The sequence below is a fragment of the Triticum aestivum genome, chromosome 5D (assembly GCF_018294505.1).
Source record: "Triticum aestivum cultivar Chinese Spring chromosome 5D, IWGSC CS RefSeq v2.1, whole genome shotgun sequence".
Classification (NCBI taxonomy): domain Eukaryota; kingdom Viridiplantae; phylum Streptophyta; class Magnoliopsida; order Poales; family Poaceae; genus Triticum; species Triticum aestivum.
Window position 1 is genome coordinate 462,301,910 of NC_057808.1, and position 15,801 is coordinate 462,317,710.

Consider the following 15,801-nt stretch of genomic DNA (forward strand, 5'->3'; position numbering starts at 1 on the left):
CACTGAACAAGAGGAATATCCCCTGGTCAAACCCCTCTAGCATCTGGTCAATGTCGTAGAACACTCTGGCCCACGGATTGCCACGTCGTCCAAAACCACTCCAGGGAAGGCCCGGACACCACACCAGCCTATGTGGGGCCCGGATATATCAATGAGAGGGTGTTGTGATGTTTAAATACCTAGTGCGCAACCTAATGTGGCACCTGCCTCGCAAACCGGATAATCACGCAGGAAGGTTCATGACGTAGGGTACTAGTCCCCCCACATCAAGCAGGCGGGAGGGAGTCCTTTGATCGCATGTGCTGCCGTCTGGGCTGACATGTCGGCATGACCTGTTGTGACATAAAACAAGAGAAATATCCCTCGGCCAAAACCCTCTAGCATCCGGTCAACACCGTAGATTGCCAGGAGAGGCAATAGCCTGGCTCGTTTGACCCGGAGAACTACCCCTTTGAGTTTCTCCATTGCAGCTTAGCATCAGAGTAATAATTAAACATTTCATACTGAATAAATATTTAAAATTCATATCCAATAATATAAGCATTAAACAAACAGACATGAGCATCCAATGCAACTATAACAACAATTGGAGTAAAGAACAATCTTTTAGGTACATCTACATCTCTAAAAACTCTGAAAAATTACCACGTAGGTTATAGGCAGTATGTATCTACTGTTGATGGTGTCCTTGACTAGGGGGTACTTATCACGCCGACTCCTGACCAGGTGGATCGGGCCGAGGACCCCCATGGTGATTCACTCATGGGCCACTTCGGTCGGTCCATGACACATACAAGGAAGACTCCACAAGATTTGACGCACAAGACTAGGACTCTTCTAAATCCTGGGCCTCCGGTGCATTATATAAACTGAGGCCAGGCTAGTCAATAGAGAATCTTAGAATCATACACAACAATCTCGTGGTAGATCCCTATACTCTGTACTATTCCCCACATGAATACAATCAAAAGCAGGACATAGGGTATTATCTCTTCGAGAGAGCCCGAACCTGAGTAAAATCCTATGTCTATTTAACCATCGCTCCAAGACGCCTAGCCTAGGATCGCTACCCCGAGATATGCCAGATTTAGAACTGACATTGGTGGCCCGTGCAGGTCTCACTAGGTTGTCGACGCAATTCGATGAGCAAGTTCATCGTGTTGAAGTCAAGTCCCGTGCTGCAAGTATTTTTCAGTTTCCTTCAGTGAGCTAGCTCTGAATAATAAAATTGTACACTTGGTTCAGAAAGTAGTAGTTTCAGGCCAAGTTGTTTTTCTCTTGTAGTGCCAGAAACGTACTGTGTTTACGTTGCGGCAAGATTAGCGGATCAGCGAGTTTAGTGGTTGGCCACGATCTGATTGCGTGGGATGGCGCGTGATAGAAGGATCGTGGGCGATCTTATCGGGCAGTCTGTTGGGGATAGCTCTGTCTTCTGAATAAAAGAAAGAAGTCCAGAATAGACGCAGTTAAGGCGTCACAAAATCTCTCGCGTTCGTCTCTGTGTGTTCATCTCCTCCACCGTGGCCTAGTTGAGTGATTAGTCCAGCTATTGTGTGTATGATTCTGGTCTAAAAATCTGACAATTGGCATCAGAGCCTTAGGTTCTTTAGGGTTCTTGTGGTGTTTGGCGGTGGCTGCTGCAGCAGGAGGTGATTGGCGGCGGCGATGGGAGACACCTCTCCGTCGAAAGGCGATGGGAACAAGAGCGGGAGCGGTGGAAAGTACACGTCGCCAGCGGCCAGGAAGGCCGGCGCTAGCGACGCGGACGGCGGCGCTGTGGTGCTCGCTACCCCGTCGAGAGCCACGAATGTGCCCATTCAGTATCCAATGCTGACGGACACGAACTACTTGTGGGCTGTGAAGATGAAGGTGTTGATGAAGGCGCTGCGCGTCTATTCGGCAATCGAGGGCTCCGGCGAGTTTGATCAGGCCATCGACGAGGGGGCGTTCGCTGCTCTGTCTCAATCAATTCCAGATCATGTTATGATGCAGGTTGCAGACTGCGACACCGCATAGGAGGCGTGGGAGCTGATTCGGTGCGCGCGCGTCGGCGAGGACCGCATGAAGAACCGCTAAACTAGCTACTAAACAAGATTCTCTCAACTGCCCCCCTACGTGGCGCGCCAAAGATGTCGGGGAAACGACACCTATGGGATCACAGGAATCCCTACTACGGTTGCGGGGCGCGGGGTTGTGAGAAGAGCAGGTTTAGAAGTCAGAACACAGTTCGTTTACCCAGGTTCGGGCCGCGGGGATGCGTAATACCCTAGTCCTGCTTTGGTGTGTATTTGAGAGAGTTCTTGAGCTCTCGAACTAGCAATGGAGGCTGCGTAGTTCCAAAGAGCCGAATCCCCCTCCAGTACGCCACGGGCCTCCTTTTATAGTCGAAAGGGGCTGCCACAGTGGCACACAGGAGGTGGAAAGGCCTACAGTACTGCGAGCTTATCGCCCGTATTATAGGACAAGACGCATTTAATGCATCGCTTAGGTGTCCCTTCGCTTTATTGGGGACGAGAACGAGGCTCGTCCCGTCCGTCGCCGCTTCGCCTTGCTTCGACACGCGCCCAGGCCAGCGATGCATGTGGCGCCATGTAGGCAGGCAGGAAACTGAGGTGGCGCGGTGGTAGGGTCTTCACAAAGATCTGCATGCCACCACGCAGGTGCTTGCTGAGTTAGCTCAGAAGCCGCTCGTCGCCACGCAGGTGCTTGCCCAGCTGGCTGGGCTGGCAGCAGCATGGAAACAGTGGTGGAGTCTTGGCAGGTGCGGGCCTGGCTGCGGCCCCATCCATGTCCTCGACAAGGGTCTTGTCGGGGCCCCGGCAAGGGCCTTGCCGTGGCGTCGTAGTTGTCCCCGGCAAGGATCTTGCCGGGGGTCTTGTGGCTTTCCTCAGCAAGGATCTCGCCGAGGGTCGTCGTCTTCTGGTCCTCATCTGATCTTGTGTATTTATGATCTTGACAAAGATCTGCATGCCACCAAGGAGGTGCCTCCCGAGCCCTTGTCCCAACGTGGTTGACTACGTTGGAAGCCATGGGCTCAAGGGTGGCGCGCTCTGCTGGTGTTGGGCGAGCTGCCCCGGCAAGGCTCTTGCCGGGGCCGCTGAGGCCGCCCTGGCAAGCGCCTTGCCCGGGGAACCTGCTTCGCCCGTCTGCTCTTTGTGTTCTTGATCTTGGCATTGCCTTGTTGGTTTTGTGCTCCGGCCCCCCTCCTCTGCCCTGCTAAGTGTGGCCGTGGTCGTGGCTCTGATTGTCCGTGCACAAGTAAGGGGTCAAAAGGAGAGCCCCTACTTTTGTACACCGACAAAGTCTGTCCGAATCATGTTAGAAATTGCCACATTTGATGAAATCTGGCAAATGGATGTCAAAACTGCATTCCTTAATGGATTTCTTAAAGAAGAGTTGTATATGATACAACAAGAAGGTTTTGTCAATCCTAAAGGTGCTAACAAAGTGTGCAAGCTCCAGCGATCCATCAATGGACTGGTGCAAGCATCTCGGAGTTGGAATATATGCTTTGATGAGTTAATCAAAGCATATAGTTCTATACAGACTTGCGGTGAAGCCTGTATTTACAAGAAAGTGAGTGGGAGCACTACAACCTTTCTGATAAGTATATGTGAGTGACATATTGTTGATCGGAAATGATGTAGAATTTTCTGGAAAGCATAAAGGAGTGTTTGAAAGGAGTTTTTCAAAGAAAGACCTCGGTGCAGCTACTTACATATAGAGCATCAAGATCCATAGAGATAGATCAAGATGCTTGATAAGTTTTTTCAATGAGTACATACCTTGATAAGATTTTGAAGTAGTTCAAAATAGAACAGTCAAAGAAGGAGTTCTTTCCTATGTTGCTAGGTGTGAAGTTGAGTGAGACTCAAAACCCGACCACGGCAGAAGATAGAGAGAGAATGAAAGTTATTCCCTATGCCTCAGCCATAGGTTCTATAAAGTATGCCATGATATGTACCAGACCTATTGTATACCCTGCCCTATGTTTGTCAAGGGAGTACAATAGTGATCTAGGAGTAGATCACTTGACATTGGTCAAAATTATCCTTAGAGGACTAAGGAAATATTTGTCGGTTATGGAGGTGATAAAGAGTTCGTCGTAAAGAGTTATGTCAATGCAAGCATTTACACCGATCCGGATGACTCTGAGTCTCAATCTGGATACATATTGAAAGTGGGAGCAATTAGCTAGAGTAACTCCGTGCAGAGCATTGTAGACATAGAAATTTGCAAAATACATACGGATCTGAATGTGGCAGACCCGTTGACTAAACTTCTCTCACAAGCAAAACATGATCACACTTTAGTACTCTTTGGGTGTTAATCACATAGCGTTGTGAACTAGATTATTGACTCTAGTAAACCCTTTGGGTGTTGGTCACATGACGATGTGAACTATGGGTGTTAATCACATGGTGATGTGAACTATTGTTGTTAAATCACATGGCGATGTGAACTAGATTATTGATTCTAGTGCAAGTGGGAGACTGAAGGAAATATGCCCTAGAGGCAATAATAAAGTTATTATTTATTTCCTTATTTCATGATAAATGTTTATTATTCATGCTAGAATTGTATTAACCGGAAACTTAGTACATGTGTGAATACATAGACATACAGAATGTCACTAGTATGCCTCTACTTGACTAGCTCGTTAATCAAAGATGGTTAAGTTTCCTAGCCATAGACATGAGTTGTCATTTGATGAACGGGATCACATCATTAGAGAATGATGTGATTGACTTGACCCATCCATTAGCTTAGCACGATGATCGTTTAGTATGTTGCTATTGCTTTCTTCATGACTTATACATGTTCCTATGACTATAAGATTATGCAACTCCCGAATACCGGAGGAACACTTTGTGTGCTACCAAACGTCACAACGTAACTGGGTGATTATAAAGGTGCTCTACAGGTGTCTCCGATGGTACTTGTTGAGTTGGCATAGATCGAGATTAGGATTTGTCACTCCGATTGTCGGAGAGGTGTCTCTGGGCCCTATCGGTAATGCACATCACTATAAGCCTTGCAAGCAATGTGACTAATGAGTTAGTCACGGGATGATGCATTACGGAACGAGTAAAGAGACTTGCCGGTAACGAGATTGAACTAGGTATTGTGATACCGACGATCGAATCTCAGGCAAGTAACATACCGATGACAAAGGGAACAACGTATGTTGTTATGCGGTTTGACCGATAAAGATCTTCGTAGAATATGTAGGAGCCAATATGAGCATCTAGGTTCCCCTATTGGTTATTGAACGGAGACGTGCCTTGGTCATGTCTACATAGTTCTCGAACCCGTAGGGTCCGCACGCTTAACGTTCGGTGACGATCGGTATTATGAGTTTATGTGTTTTGATGTACCGAAGGTAGTTAGGAGTCCCAGATATGATCACGGATATGACGAGGAGTCTCTAAATGGTCGAGACATAAAGATTGATATATTGGATGACTATGTTTGGACTTCAGAAAGGTTCCGAGTAAGTTCGGACAAATACCGGAGTACCGAGGGGTTACCGGAACCCCCCCGGGGAGTGTAATGGGCATCATGGGCCTTGGTGGAGAGAGGAAGGGGCGGCCAGGGCAGGCCGCGCGCCCCCTCCCCCTCTAGTCCGAATTGGACAAGGAAGGGGGGGGGGGGCGCCCCCCTTTTCCTCCCCCCTCTCTCCTCCTTCCTTCCCTCCTACTTCTACTCTTGGAAGGGGTGGAATCCTACTCCCGGTGGGAGTAGGACTCCCCTTGGGGCGCGCCTAGGAGGCCGGCCCTCTCCTCCTCCTCCATGAAGGAAATATGCCCTAGAGGCAATAATAAAGTTACTATATATTTCCTTATTTCATGATAAATGTTTATTATTCATGCTAGAATTGTATTAACCGGAAACATAATACTTGTGTGAACACATAGACAAACAGAGTGTCACTAGTATGCCTCTACTTGACTAGCTCGTTGATCAAAGACGGTTATGTTTCCTAGCCATAGACATGAGTTGTCATTTGATTAACGGGATAACATCATTAGGAGAATGATGTGATTGACTTGACCCATTCCGTTAGCTTAGCACTTGATCGTTTAGTATGTTACTATTGCTTTCTTCATGACTTATACATGTTCCTATGACTATGAGATTATGCAACTCCCGTTTACCGGAGGAACACTTTGTGTGCTACCAAACGTCATAACGTAACTGGGTGATTATAAAGTTGCTCTACAGGTGTCTCCGAAGGTACGTGTTGGGTTGGCGTATTTCGAGATTAGAATTTGTCACTCCGATTGTCGGAGAGGTATCTCTGGGCCCACTCAGTAATGCACATCACTATAAGCCTTGCAAGCATTGTAACTAATGAGTTAGTTGCGGGATGATGTATTACGGAACGAGTAAAGAGACTTGCCGGTAACGAGATTGAACTAGGTATTGAGATACCGACGATCGAATGTCGGGCAAGTAACATACCGATGACAAAGGAAACAACGTATGTTGTTATGCGGTCTGACCGATAAAGATCTTCGTAGAATATGTAGGAGCCAATATGGGCATCCAGGTCCCGCTATTGGTTATTGACCAGAGAGGTGTCTCGGTCATGTCTACATAGTTCTCGAACCCGTAGGGTCCGCATGCTTAACGTTCGTTGACGATATAGTACTATGAGTTATGTATGTTGGTGACCGAATGTTGTTCGGAGTTTGGATGAGATCACGGATATGACGAGGAACTCCGGAATGGTCCGGAAGTAAAGATTGATATGTGGATAGTAGTGTTTGATATCCGGAAAGGTTCCGGAATCCATCGGAAGGGGTTCCGGATGTTTCCTGAAATGTTTGGGCACGAGAACACTTTATCTGGGCCAAAGGGGAAAGCCCACGAGGTTTTTGGAAAGCACAAAAGGAAGTTTTGCGGAGTCCAGGGGCCAGACGCCGGGAACCCTGGCGTCTGGCCCTGGAGTCCGAGAAGGACTCTTGCCTTTCGGGTGAAACCGACTTTGTGGAGGCTTTTACTCCAAGTTTCGACCCCAAGGCTCAACATATAAATAGAGGGGTAGGGCTAGCACCCAAGACACATCAAGAAACACCAAGCCGTGTGCCGGCAACCCCGTCTCCTCTAGTTTATCCTCCGTCATAGTTTTCGTAGTGCTTAGGCGAAGCCCTGCGAAGATTGTTCTTCACCAACACCGTCACCACGCCGTCGTGCTGCCGGAACTCATCTACTACTTCGCCCCTCTTGCTGGATCGAGAAGGCGAGGACGTCACCGAGCCGAACGTGTGCAGAACTCGGAGGTGCCGTGCTTTCGGTACTTGGATCGGTCGGATCGTGAAGACGTACGACTACATCAACCGCATTGATATAACGCTTCCGCTTTCGGTCTACGAGGGTACGTGGACACACTCTCCCCTCTCGTTGCTATGCATCACCATGATCCTGTGTGTGCGTAGGATTTTTTTTGAAATTACTACGTTCCCCAACACTCCACTCCTTTATATACGGAGGAGGAGGGCACCCCATAGACACACAAGTTGATCATTGATCTCTTAGCCGTGTGCGGTGCCCCCCTCCACCATAATCCACCTCGGTCATACCGTAGCGGTGCTTAGGCGGAGCCCTGCGTTGCTAACTTCATCATCACCGTCATCACGCCGTTGTGCTGACGGAACTCTCCCTCGAAGCTCTGCTGGATCGTGAGTTCATGGGACGTCACCGAGCTGAACGTGTGCTGATCGCGGAGGTGCCGTACGTTTGGTACTAGGATCGGTCGATCGTGAAGACGTACGACTACATCAACCGCGTTGTCATAACGCTTCTGCTTACGGTCTACGAGGGTACGTGGATGACACTCTCCCCTCTCGTTGCTATGCATCACCATGATCTTGCGTGTGCGTCGGATTTTTTTTGAAATTACTACGTTCCCCAACAATCATTACACTTAACAATATCCTAAGATCCGGAAAACATGATCACCATCAACACTTGAGCTAGTCTCAGAGGCAATACTGGGAACCCTTAGCCATTTATCATTCCACACGTTCATATGAGTTTTCCATTGAATCGCATATTCGAGGATCATAGCAGTTATAACATGAAATATAAACTCTTAATCATGAACACAAAAATATAATAAGACAAATGTTATTGCCTCTAGGGCATATTCCAACATATCAGCGGCCCTAGAAAAGGAGATTGCAGACTTGGTGGCTTGCGGATTCGACTAGTATCTTAGCTGCTGGCTGGACCGTAGATATCACCTTGAGTCGCTTCTGTTGAACCTCCATCTCCAGGAGGAGGCATACTGGCAACAAAGGGGTAGGCGGAATTGGGTGTTGATGGGTGATGTGCTTACTACATATTTTTTTATGATCGCGAATGGCAGAAGGAGGAGATGCACTATATTTATCGTTTCTATCTATGGGGTCTTAGCGTCTGACCCCACGGCTATCCAACTTCATGTGTGTGACTTTTTCAAAGACCTCTTGGCCGCTCGGTCACCGTCGGGCTTTTCCATCCCCCTTCCCTTTGGCCACCTGAGTCGCAGATCTCGGTTGAGAATGCTGAGTTTATGCTGCCCCTTTCTTGTGATGAGATTGACGCGACAATTGACTCTTCTAAGTCAAATTCTGCTCTGGGCAAGATGGCTTTTCCATAACTTTCTTTAAGAAACTCTGGCTGCTTCTGAAACACTTAGTCTATGCCGGTATCCAAGGGTTCTGTCTTGGGACTATCGACATCTGTAGGCGCAACTGCACGGTTTCTACCCTGATTCCCAAGGTGAAGGGAGAAAACTCTATCCGGCAGTTCATGCCTATTGTCCTAATCAATAGTTTTGCTAAGTTTCCCGTCAAAGCTTTTGCTATTAAGTTCTCTTCGGTTACCCATCGTGTTGTGTCTCACTCTCAATCAGGTTTATTCTAGATGACATCCTTTCCCTCCACGAGAATGTTCATGACCTTAAGGCTAGAGGCACTAGAGCTGTTATTCTCAAACTAGATTTTGAGAAGGCACACGACTCTGTGAGTTGGCAATTTCTGCGATCGGTATTGCTGGCTAAAGGTTTTGACGGTGCCTATGTCCATCGTTTTATGAGTTTGGTTACTGCTGGCCACACTAAGGTGTCGCTTAATGGGACGGTGGGCCCTTACTTTGCCAACGGTCGTGGCCTTAGGCAGGGAGACCCTATATCTCCTCTTCTATTTAGTTTTATGGCTGATGCTTTGTCATGTATCCTCCCGAGGGTCGCTGATGCTGGTAACATTAAGGCAGTTGCCTCTCATCTAATTCCTTTAGGTATCTCTCCATGCTGATGACACTATTATAATTGTGGAACTGACACTATTATAATTGTGGAACTGGACGATCTTTGCCTGGCCAATTTGAAATTCATTGTCCTTTGCTTTGAGACTCTTTCCAGGCTAAAGATTAACTTCCTTAAAGGTGAAGTCATCGTAACGGGTGCCTCCGAGGCCGAGGGGGTGCGGGTGGCGCATCTTCTCAACTGTTCTTTGGGTTCTTTCCCCTTCAAATATCTTGGCATGCCCATCTCCCTATTTAAGCTTCTTGCAAACGATTTCAACCCCCTTGTTACCAAGGTTGGTAATCGGGTTATGCCTTGGAGAGGCAGATATAACACCTCGGCGAGCAAGGTGTGTCCTATCAATGCATGCTTCTCTTCTCTGCCTATGTTTCTGATGGGTTTCTACCGATGGAACTCACACTAGTAATGCTTTTTATTGGAACTCGGTGGAGGCGCTTATTTCGAAGCACGGCCACCTCCTTCTATCAGCATGATCATGCTCCTTCCTCTTAGTTATGCTCTTTCTGCTGCATGCTTCACTCCTTCACTTGTTGCCTTGGCTTCGCTTTAGGTAGTTGGCTTGTGTGCTGTGATCTCTTGTAATGCGTGCTAGTACTTGTGTTGGATTGTGCCCCTGTGTGGGCTTTTGAACTGCTCTCCGTTGATCTGTGATGTACTCTGTCGGTTGGCTTTGTTTATAATGTCGGGCTATCGCCTTTCGTCTGAAATAAAAGGAAGCTACTTACCAAGCTGCTTATGTAGGGCTTCACCTCCTCTAGACTGGTCGGTTTTCCTGGCAGAAGGTGATCCAAAGAAGCCTCTGATCTCAGCGTCTATAAGGCGGAGTTGTAACCCAGAGCTCTATAACACATTGATTTGCTGGGGCGAAAACAAAACAGAATTACCACAAACACATGAACAATTTTGTCTGTAAATTCTTGTCATAGCTGTAGACCAAAAATGTAGTCATGGTAACGTTTCAGGTTTTTGTCTAGCAAGTCTACCGCCATCGCTAACCTCTTTCCGCCGCCCCTCTCTCTTTACACGGTCCATAAAACGAATGAGAAATATGCAGGTATGTATGAATATATATCCTAGCTAGGCCGACTGGTGGACGACGAGCATGAGCAGACCACGGGGACGGAGGGGCTAGCAGCAAAAGGGACCTGGATGCCAGGCTAGCTAGGTGCTGCAATGGCATGGGATGGAGGCTGTTTTCTTCGTGCAGCAGAGGGACTTGGACGCCAAGCACCGCCGGTAGCCCAGCTCCATCACGAACTCATTCGCTGGAGCACCCACCGGCCTCTGGACCCTGCGCTTCGGCTTGCGGCTCAGCCACTGCTTGAGTAGGCCGTGCAGCGTCGTCGAAGGGCAGACCGGCTTGCCATGGCATAAGATCTCCACCTGCATTTCGCACAAGTATACATACAGGTGGTCAGGCCAAATAGCACATTCAACATTGTCCATGTGCAAACATACTTTCTCGGCTTACATGTGCGATAACAAGAAAAATGATATTAATTGGTGCAAATGAATCATACTATATATGCCACCATCCAAATCTACAAATGCAGCAAGGTGGTGGTTCCTTTCACGGGAAATCGGTGGGGGTGGTGGCCCGTTCATTATTTCTGAATAATAAAATCTACAATGCAGCAAACTGGAGATTTATTGATGATCTAATTCTAATGCTTGGAAGCTAGCACCTTGACAGGAGGCCCCAGACAACAATCAAAATCAAAGCACAAAGACATCTAAAATGCTCACCTTAACGTCACTTGCTAGCTCAAGTTTTTTCATAATGAGCTTCAGGATAGAGGAGACCTGCATAGTTCCATCTCTGAAACAAGAAGAAAAATCCATATTAAACAGAATGTATTAAATTCTTGGAATTGAGTTGCGTGTTAGCTGAATTCCTGGAAGGGATGAACGAAAAAAAGCATGCAGGATTTTCGAATGAAACATCCTCTCCAATGCTGATAAAAATTGTTAATCTAGACACTTCACCTTCATATTTTGAAATGAAGGAAATAACTCTTGCTGATACCATAGCACAGTTGCTACTAGTAGAAAACATAACATGAAAAGGGGCATCAGCGCACAGCGCCATCTAAAATTCTCAAGCTGGGAAAAAACCTTGAGCAATCTATGCTACAAATAAGAGGATACTAAGTGAAGTATGAGAGGCCTCTATCATTGTTGACAAAGAAACTTGAAGATTAATGGGGAACTCACTTAATTCTGTAGAAATTATTTTTTATCTGAGGCAGCCGTTTAGCTTCTGCCCTGCAAAACAGTTTTCATTTTGATGTGAGGACGCAAAAAACACGGTCCATCAGAATTAATACGAATATTGAATATGTTGCAATCTTACTGGTTCAGTGAAGTCACTAGTGAAAACCAGACTGGGGTAGTTATTCCATCATCCGAGTCTGCTTCTGGGCTTTCCCTCAGACTATCCTCTGTGGTTGTTTTGTTTTTCCGACTTTCCCCCAGATAACATAATGTTTGTGACTTCTTCGCGCTTGCCACGACTAAGCTCCGTAAGGGCTTATGAAGCTCTTCATTGTCAATCGTCTCGTGATTCTTTCCATCTTCAGAAATATCTGCACTATTCTGTTTTGGATGGAAGTGTACTCAGAATAAGCAAATGTTACAAGACAATTGGCATCAAACTTGCATATGAAATTATGTGCTGGTAATACTTTAGTAGTACCTTCTTTTTGTTTGCAGATGTTGGCACCTTGGTTGATTTTGGTGCTGAGGCCATCTCAGTCTTCTGATTATAGCCTTCCGATTTATTTGGCAATTTACCGACAGAAAACAAATGGGACATGAATTTCCTTCTTGCAGCTCTCTGTCCTGTCAGAGTAGGTTGTGTTGCCATCTTCTGGGTTTCAACCAAGGAAGAAATGGACCTCTCTTTTATCTTTGCTGGCAGTGTAGTACTTGGAGCCTCAGAAGCATCAACTTCTGCTTTAGGTGGAAACGCATGGTCCCTGATAGCCTGAATTTTTGGATCATCCCTTCAAACAAGGAAACAATCAATCATGTTAGGTAGCAGCATATAGTAGAGTACCTGAGTCGAGATCACAGGAAAAATAAGAATAAGTGGCTGGAATTCTAAGTTTTTGTTTCACAAAACAAGAATGTATGTATACATAGATAGTTTCTTCTATAGATACATTCTAAGCTTCTGCTTCACAAAAAAAAAACAAGTTTGGTCTGGCTATTAGTGAGAGTTTGCACTTGTAATTACACTTGTATTGCATAACTCCGCTGGTGTACTTATACATAGACTTAAAGAAATTGAGAACTGACAAGTTGAAAAAACAATGTTGTAGATAACTATATAGACAACCTTGTTATTTTAACAATTACTTACCTGAGTTTCTCTTCAGGAGCAATCCCAAGAGCAGCGTTGCATACGGGGCAGGATTCGATCCCCTCCTCACCTATTTTCTTCAGGATACAATCCCGGCAAACTGCTTACAAAAAGGCGGTCACAAGAGGAACTCCACAGGCAGGCATGCAAGTTTCATGCAGAGATTTGAAAGAATCGAATTTTACATGCTTGGCAAATGAAAACAATATTAGGAGTAAATTAGCTAGCTAGTAGCAACAATGCAACAAGACTAGATACTTGGCTTGCAACCAACCAGTCCAACAAGGAGTACCAACAACCGACACAGATTCCCGGCCGAGTCTTGGTGATCTTTGGAGCTTGGTTCCTTCTCTTGTAGAGTGTAGTGTTGTTGTGGTGCTGGTGTGATGTTTTTGTGTGCTGTTGTGGGTTTGTGTGCTCTCAGTCTGGGCTTTGTAATGTGTCTTCTTCTTCATACATGAAATGAAATGCAATGCCGTTGATTTTCGCCAAAAAAATGACCACGGCCGGCCAGCGCAGTGCAGAATGCCTGTTCAAACGGACACAACATTTCATGCCACCATCTACAAGCTCCCCCACCATCGTCTACAACCTCCCCAACCATTACCTAACACACACGAAGCTACTAGATAGAGTGCATCGACACCATACAGTTCCATTCACCCTGCGACAGGTGCCAAGGCTTTACAACTTTTGCTCCTAGCACCAAAAGGAAACTGGGACCGAATGTCCTTCCAAGAGGATGGCCCCGGCGGCCACCACGGGGAAGTCCAAAGTGCCGTGTCGTCGGGACATGGAAGACACCTGGAAACGCCAAAGGTTGGCTGCATTGTGGACTCTAAACTTCCAAAGAAGAGAGGTGGCGACATTAGACCGAGAGCACGAGAGCACGGCGTCGGCTCCGGATGGATTTCTGCGTGAGAGCACGGGCGAAGAAACTACCGCAGACCGAGAGCACGGCTAACAGGCCAGGTTAGACTGATGTTTGCTCGCGTATTTGTTTCCCCTCTCCTGTAACTCTAAACCCCATCTCCGCTGCCATGACTCCGCAGACGGCGACGTGCGTGTCCAATTCCGAGCGCCGTGTTGTATGTGGCCAACTGCGCGCGAGCTGGCAGTGGAGCTGGTCTACGTACGTACGATGACATCGGCGACAGCGGTGCGTCGTGCATCATCGTGTGCTTGCGCGAGCCCATCGCCAAGGACATTCGCTTGGTGGAGGCGGAGGAGGATGGCCGCGTCCCGTCTGTCTACTTGGTTTAGACGTTGTCCTATTGGAGAAAGATCGGCTGATTTCAACGATCGCGATTTCGCCTCGGACGCCTGCCCCTGCCTGTTAGCGTCGCGTCGCGCTCGGTGGCTGCGGCACGGGGTTTCTCCGGAGTAGCGCGCTCTGGCGCGCGCTACCGGAGAGGAAACGTCTCGGCCGCAAGGTGGCCGCAACGGCCAAACCGCGGCGCACGCAATCAAAAGACTCGACCGGGACGGCCAGATCGCAGCCCAGGCAATCAATCAAAAGGCTCGGCAATGACAGCGTCGCCTCCGGCTCTCTTCTGGATCAGATCACGAGGTCGCATCAAACGCCAACCAGGCAAGGACCGACCGAGAGACAGACAGACGGGACAGGGAGAGAAAGCAGACGCAGCGCGACGCGACGGCGACGGCAGACGGGACGGCAGCGCGACGGGAGGTCGCGAAGAAGACGGGGCGGCGGCGCAGGAAGGCCGCGGGGCGACAGAGCGTGCAGTGCAGACACGAAAGGGGGGAGGACGAAACGAAACCGTAGAGGCGGCGGGAGTGGGATAGAAGAGAGAACTCACATGTGTGGCCGCACTCGGCGAAGGCGCTGGCCTCCCGGAAGTATCCCTTGCAGAGCGGGCACGTCACGAACGCGGCGAGCGCCGCCCGCGGCACGCGAGATACGCCCGGCGCGCCCCCCATCTCTCCGCCGCCCGCAACCATGTCTGCCACCTTCTCCTCTCTCTAGGTCAATCCTCGATCGACGACCTCCTCGTCAGAACTCTGCGACCGGGAGGCGGAGAATCAGCAATAAACGGCGCGGGGCGGTGGAATCGAGGGCGTTGGTCGGTCGGGAGAAGGGAGAAGCGGCGGCTGAGCTCCGGCGAGTCGCGAAGTTTAGTGTTTTCCTATTCTGCTGTATTTTTTTGGGTGGATATATAGAAATATATAGAAGGCTAGCTGTGGGAGGGACGCGATAGAAATAGAAGGCTGTGGGGTGGGAGGGACCCAGCAGAATTTATAGGTCTAGGGTACTTTTCCTACAACGGTCTTGGTGCGATTTGTATTTTTGGAACCGTCTTCCTGTTTTGTCAAAAAATAAATTTTTTCCTGCTCAAAACCAGGCCATTAATTCCAGCTTTCATTGCTTCCATATCGTAGGTAAAGATTCATCTTTTGTGCGGATAAATATCAAATTCTTATTACAAAGCAAGATACGATAAAAAGAGAATCGGGTTCAGATGGGTCCGAGACCGTTGTGTAGGTGAAGTGCGCCGGAAACCGAGAAGTGAGTTTGGAAGAAAACCCTTGTGTACGTGAAGTACATGGGAAATGGGGGAGCAAGCCGGATGATACCGTTATGAATGAGAATTACGCGAGAAAGAGAGAAGTGAGTTCTGCAAGACCCTTGCACGTGTGAAATGCACCGGAAAAGAGAGGGACCTACTCGGATGAAACCGTTTTGTATGTGAATACTTTGGTTTATTTTTTGACAGGCGCGAGAAGTGCAAAACCAAGGAGACGGTAAAAAGAGAAGCGAGTTCAGATGGGACCGAGACCGTTGTGTTGGTGAAGTGCGCCCGAAAGTGGGAAGTGAGTTTGGAAGAAAACCTTTGTGTACGTGAAGTACGTGTGAAACAGGGGAGCAAGCCGGATGATATGCATGAGAATTACGCGGGAAAGAGAGAAGTGAGTTCCACGAGGCCGTTGCACGTGTGAAATACGCGGGAAAAGGGAGGAACCGACTTGGGTGAAACTGTTTTGTATGTGAATACTTTGGTTTATTTTCTAACAGGCGAGAGAAGCGCAAAACCCTGGAGACACCATGCTATTTATTGCACTTTAATCAGTTACCAAAAGTAGTTCCAAAATTTTAAAAAATTAC

General features: G+C 47.8%; 1 protein-coding gene across 1 annotated transcript; it reads right to left on the reverse strand.

Moving 5' to 3' along the window:
* Positions 1 to 7,930: 7,930 nt before the first annotated feature.
* Positions 7,931 to 14,618, reverse strand: LOC123125530 (E3 ubiquitin protein ligase DRIP2-like). The gene is made up of 9 exons (XM_044546004.1): positions 14,498 to 14,618; positions 12,678 to 12,777; positions 12,009 to 12,318; positions 11,667 to 11,908; positions 11,528 to 11,578; positions 11,060 to 11,132; positions 10,592 to 10,696; positions 10,040 to 10,125; positions 7,931 to 8,048 (listed from the first exon to the last, which is right to left on the reverse strand). Exons 1-9 carry the CDS (start codon positions 14,616 to 14,618, stop codon positions 7,931 to 7,933), a joined length of 1,206 nt encoding a protein of 401 aa, XP_044401939.1.
* Positions 14,619 to 15,801: the final 1,183 nt, after the last annotated feature.

Excerpts from the sequence above, each read along its gene's own strand:
- LOC123125530 (XM_044546004.1), bottom strand. The coding sequence starts at position 14,618 with ATGGGGGGCGCGCCGGGCGTATCTCGCGTGCCGCGGGCGGCGCTCGCC. Across the intron at positions 12,778-14,497 it reads CGCCGAGTGCGGCCACACAT|TTTGCCGGGATTGTATCCTG; the intron begins GTGAGTTCTCTC and ends TTTTGTAAGCAG. Across the intron at positions 11,579-11,666 it reads CTAGTGACTTCACTGAACCA|GGCAGAAGCTAAACGGCTGC; the intron begins GTAAGATTGCAA and ends ACTGTTTTGCAG.